Consider the following 5,433-nt stretch of genomic DNA (forward strand, 5'->3'; position numbering starts at 1 on the left):
CTCGGTCTCTCCTAACCCATCCAAAAGATAAAAGAATGAAGAGCCCAGAACTTTTTTAGGGTATGGTTAATTAAAATAAATGGAAAAGGTAAAGAGAATATATGTTAGCATTCGTCGATCTATTTTTGACTTGAACAATATATATAAAAATGTTGCGATATATTATATATTATACTCTCACCGTCTAAGGAAAATAAAAATATTAGTACTATTTAGGGAGTCAAATGAGAGTTTATTCATAAATAGTTTTTAAATATTTTAAATTATTAACTATTGCGATTTATAGTAATTTTTATGTAGTTTCCAAATATGTAAATTATTTTTCAAAAAACTTAAAGAATTCATATTCGAATTTATATCAAAAATTAGTCAATTCCAACCTCGTACTCCGAAAAGGTTAAAAAGAGTTGAAACAGAGGAATTATAGATCTATTACAAGGATTGTAATGGTAATTTGCGAAATTTGCACCCAATGGTTTAAAAAGGAGGAAAAGATCCTAATTTGCCCTTGTACTAACCAAGATTGCTGAATTTTGCCTTCATTAAAACTTTGATCTATTCATAGTTTTGTCTCGTAAATGAAGCTCAAACTAAATGGATGGATCCACGTGTCTTATTTTTCGAGAGAGAAAAATCAAATTGTATCCCTAAATTTTGACCAATGTTTAAAATTACCCTTAGCTCGGAGCTTTGGTAGCAGTCAAAGGTAAAAACGACTACTTTTCCTGGAAGACGGCGGTAATATTAGATAAAAGTTTAATGGAGGAGAAAAGTTACTCAATTTTCAATAATACCGGAACAAATCGGATCCTTTTCCCTAAATAGAATTTTCAATCGTATTTGTATGGATGGGTTTCACTTCAAGACTAAAGACATAAACAAGATAAATAATTTAGAAAAAGAAGAGATTGTTGGCCGCATAATGGGGTCCATAAAAAACAAGAATATTGTTAATAGTGGCTGCCTATTTGAAGTTGGTAATATTGAAATGGACAAATGATCACAAGTCACAGGTGTCTCCGCACCTTCTTGTTTTGCCAATTTATTTTAGGGTTGAACATGTTAACTAGTAATTAATTCTCGTCTATCATTTTTTGTGAGTGAAAAGAAAAAAAAAATATAGGAGAGGGATAGAATCACTAAAAGTTCACGGCCAACTATCTTGGATCTTGGACAGATAGCGGGAATCAAACTCGTATCTTCTCCTCAGGCCGGACGAAGATTGGCCCTCGAGTGCAAAGGGCAAAAGGGAGCTTGACTGCAAGAGTCATCCGTCGAGCAGGGACGAAATCACCTTTGGGTTTTATGACTATGTCACCTACTACATGGTAAATAGGAAAAAATTACTCTCAAATCCATGCATCAAATTATATTGTACTCCCTCCGTTTCATATTAAATGAGACATTTTTTTTTAGTTTGTTCCAAAACAAATGATACATTTTTAAATTTGAAAATAATTCAACTTTAAACTCTTTCATTTTACACATTTACCCTTAATAAGAAGCTTTTATAGTCACACAAATATCATGGCCCCACAAACTTTTTACCCCTTAAACTTTTAAGACCACAAGTTTCAAAAGTCTTCTTCTTTTTTCATATGAAACGGAGGGATTAACTATTATGATTAAGTGATAAAGCGAGTGCGAACACATATCAATTCCATTAAGTGGCAGAGTCGCCTTATGCTAAGGGGTGTTTATTGATATCGTTTCGCCGGAAAATTACACTGTTGTGGACAGGTGAAATTTTGTTTTATGTATATATAACTGTTGACTCCCCATTTTTTATGTGTTTAAATTTTATATATCTATAACCCTTAGTAAAATTCCTAGCTTTGTCAGCATTAATTGTTTTATAACTATTACCACATGCGTGATTTGATCTTAAACCTTGATATTTTTATAACAGAGAAAACAAGGATGCACGTATGGCTTTATTATTTTTCATCAACTTAGCAGAAAAAAGAAAAGAGAGGAAGTATTACACTAGTGCATAAACACTAACATTATCTTTGCACCAACCAAAAAGAGAGATATGTTGCAATTTGAAATGATTATAGTACTCCACACGGCCACCTATAGGTTAAGTTAAAATATCGAGCCGTGATTAAGTAATAAATAATTTATATGCATAACAATTGTTATGCATTCATTTACTCGATATAAACAACGGATGCAAATAAATGTTTTTCATGAAACATGCTCAGCAACCCTGAGATGTATCGTGCATAGAGATTGGTGTCATATATCATGATAAATGTTTTCATTATAATGTTGTCATTATAACACTACATAATTCATGTCACAATTATTATTCTTTATTTTATTATGTTCCCCCTCATTGTTTACAAACAAAGTTTACTCTCAATTTACTGCCACGTTGCCTTGTACAATTGTTAAAATCACAAACTACGCTATAGCTGCTGCATAGGTGTGGGCAAGTTTGTGCTTGAAGAAAACGAAATGACACAAATATAGTACTCATCATACTCATATCAAAACAACCTTGGCGAATCCGAGAAGAACAAATATACTGCTCTACCTAAATTCAATATTGTGCTTCCTTATCCTTGGACATGTGTTCTTCTTCTTCTGTGTTAATCACTGCTTCCCCATCATACCTTGTAATGGACAATCGGGACATTTCTTTTTCTGCAAGCTTGCTTGTCTTTCATTTATATTTAAGTAAAAAAATTGTCAATAATATTTGAGATCGGAAATAGGAAATTTCGTCATACTTATGAACATGTTAACTAAATTGTATAGGAAAATGTTGGGCTAAACCAGCTAATATGACGTGATATTGCTCGCTTTAGGTCAAGTTCGTTCCGTTTTCCAAAAAAAAATTAATAACATTAAGAGATCCCTATATCTTAAATGCATGCTCGCAATCTTTCCAACTACCAGTATGAACATTATTTGCACACCCAACTAGCTTCTTCTTGTATGTGTGTCTCTAAGCTCGTAAGGAAAAGTAAATTAAGCCACACGCCATCACTCAACTATCGTCATATTCGTCCTGCTGAATCTAACTTATATCAGTTGTTGAGTTCAACCATCCCAAAGGTACTATTAATATGGTGTGATATTTTATCTGCTACGGGCCAAACTCGCATGGGTTTTCATAAGACCTCACACTATTAAGAGAACCCTACATCTTATGTGTAGACTCCCAATCTTTTTAACTATGAATGTGAGACTTTGGTACACATAACAGAAAAGCTAAGAAATGTAGAATTGATGGGTTTTCAATGTCTTTGCCTTATGCTTTTTATGTTTTGATGATCTAACAAACTTATTGTTAAGAACCAGATAGGGAACCTGACTCACTTGGTATACATTTCAAATGAACGAAGTTCAGTCTGTACTCCAGCTAATGAACTGCTACAAAGAGGAACACGACAGGGACCTGATCCCTTGGTGTTCTCTGACAGAAGTACAAGTCAACTATACAGCTGGAACGCAATTGCAGAAAGTGATTGCCTGCAACTGTACACACGACAGTGCAGCAGTCACTTCCCACTGGGAAGAAGCATGTACCAAGAATTGACATCAATCTTATGATGTCTTTGGTAGTATAACAACATGGTGCAATGCACAAGATACTCAATTGAGCATTTAATGATATTCTCTCAAGCAGATGGAGTTCATGGTACACTAACTTAACCTTCAAGGTCAAATAGTGCTACAGTGAACATCAATCCACTATCTAGCTTAAAATTAGCCTTACGACCTACTAACACTATTACTCAAGCATGTGTTGATCCAGCATTGAAGTCACAAGTGTCTCAAGAACAAGAAGACAACTCCACTAAAAGATCAGTTTTACAATGAGTCTATGTGTATCCGTAGTTGAGTTGTAATCTTGTTATTTATTCTTCATTGTAACTCCTATCTTACTTTCTTAGAAGTTGTGTTTTAGGAAACCCAAAATTACAAACCTTCTAAGTTTGTGTTGTGACTAGAGTTAGTCATAAGTTAAAGTCTTTGTAACTAGAGAGTGACAAAGTGGCTTGTGGTAAGAGTATCACAAGTTAGTTGAATTGAAGTCTTTGTAATAGAGTCATTACAAAGTGGCTTGTAATAGTGTGATTACAAGTTAGTAAATTTGAAAGACTACAAGTAGGTCGTGGTTTTTGTCCCCTTGAGTGGGATTTTTCTACGTAAAAATCCCGTATCTCTTTTACTTACTACGTCATTAGTATTCTCAGTAGAAACTCATAGAGGACCAGGCACTCTATCATTGGGGGACTCATATAAACTATCAATTGATATTAGAGCAGGTTCTTTCTAAAAGGTTAACACCTAGAAAGGATCTCAATGGCTGCTCCACCCAACTTTAAGGAAGGACAATCAACCTATAGACCTCCTAGATTTAATGGTCAGTACTACGGTTGGTGGAAGACTCGTATGTATGATTTTATAATGGCCAAAGACTCAGAACTATGGGACATCATCTATGATGGTCCACGTGTTCCTATGAAGAAGCTTGGAGAAACTGAACCAATGGTGCCGAAAGACAGAAAGGAGTACAGTGATATTGATAGAAAAGCCGTAAAAAAGAACTATTGTGCTAAGAAAATCTTGGTATATGGTATAGGACCTTATGAGTACAATAGAGTCTCAACTTGTGATTCTGCCAAAGAAATATGGGAAGCATTGCAAATTGTACACGAAGGAACTACTCAGGTTAAACAGTCCAAGATTGACATGCTCATCACCGAGCATGAGTTCTTCAGGATGAAGGATGATGAGTCTATGCAGGATATGCACACTAGATTCACATCCATTATAAATGAGCTTCATTCACTTAGAGATGTTATTCCCAGAAACAAGCTTGTAAGGAAAATTCTTAGTGTTCTACCTGGTTCTTGGGAGAGTAAAGTGAATGCCATCATTGAAGCTAAAGATCTACAAACTCTAACCATGGATGAGCTGATTTGTAATCTGAAGACATACGAGATGAAAAGAAAGAAATACAGTGAAAGGAGAGAGCCAAAGAAGGAAAATAATCTGGTGCTCAAGGCTGAAAACAGTGACTCAAGTGAAAAAGATAGTGATATGGCCTATCTTACTAAAAGGTTTTAAATGATGGTTCGAAGAAATGGTGGTATACCAAAGAGGGGCAGTTCAAGTAAGGCAAGGAACAATGATCTCCGTCACAGGTGCAAAAAGCCAGGGCATTTCATCAAAGACTGTCCACTTCTGAAATAGGAGCAATACAAACAAAACCCTGACAAAGTAGCAAAAAGGAACCTGGTTCTAGACAAACAATTTAGTCGAAAAGTGCAACTGACAATACTGTGAAGCAGGCTCTTGCTGCTTGGGGAGACTCCTCAGTGAATCAAAAAGGGAACCAGATGTAGAAAATAGCTCCATGATGGCAGTGGAAACTGAAGCAATGAAATATGACTCACTGTTTGCGCTGGTAAC

At 35.2% G+C, this 5,433-nt stretch overlaps 1 protein-coding gene across 1 annotated transcript; it reads left to right on the top strand.

The window, feature by feature from the left end:
- Window positions 1-4,320: 4,320 nt before the first annotated feature.
- LOC138881752 (uncharacterized) lies at window positions 4,321-5,088 on the top strand. Its single transcript, XM_070162008.1, has one exon. It carries the CDS (start codon window positions 4,321-4,323, stop codon window positions 5,086-5,088), a length of 768 nt encoding a protein of 255 aa, XP_070018109.1.
- The last annotated feature ends 345 nt before the right edge of the window (window positions 5,089-5,433 follow it).

This window comes from Nicotiana sylvestris, chromosome 11 (assembly GCF_000393655.2).
Source record: "Nicotiana sylvestris chromosome 11, ASM39365v2, whole genome shotgun sequence".
Lineage (NCBI taxonomy): Eukaryota > Viridiplantae > Streptophyta > Magnoliopsida > Solanales > Solanaceae > Nicotiana > Nicotiana sylvestris.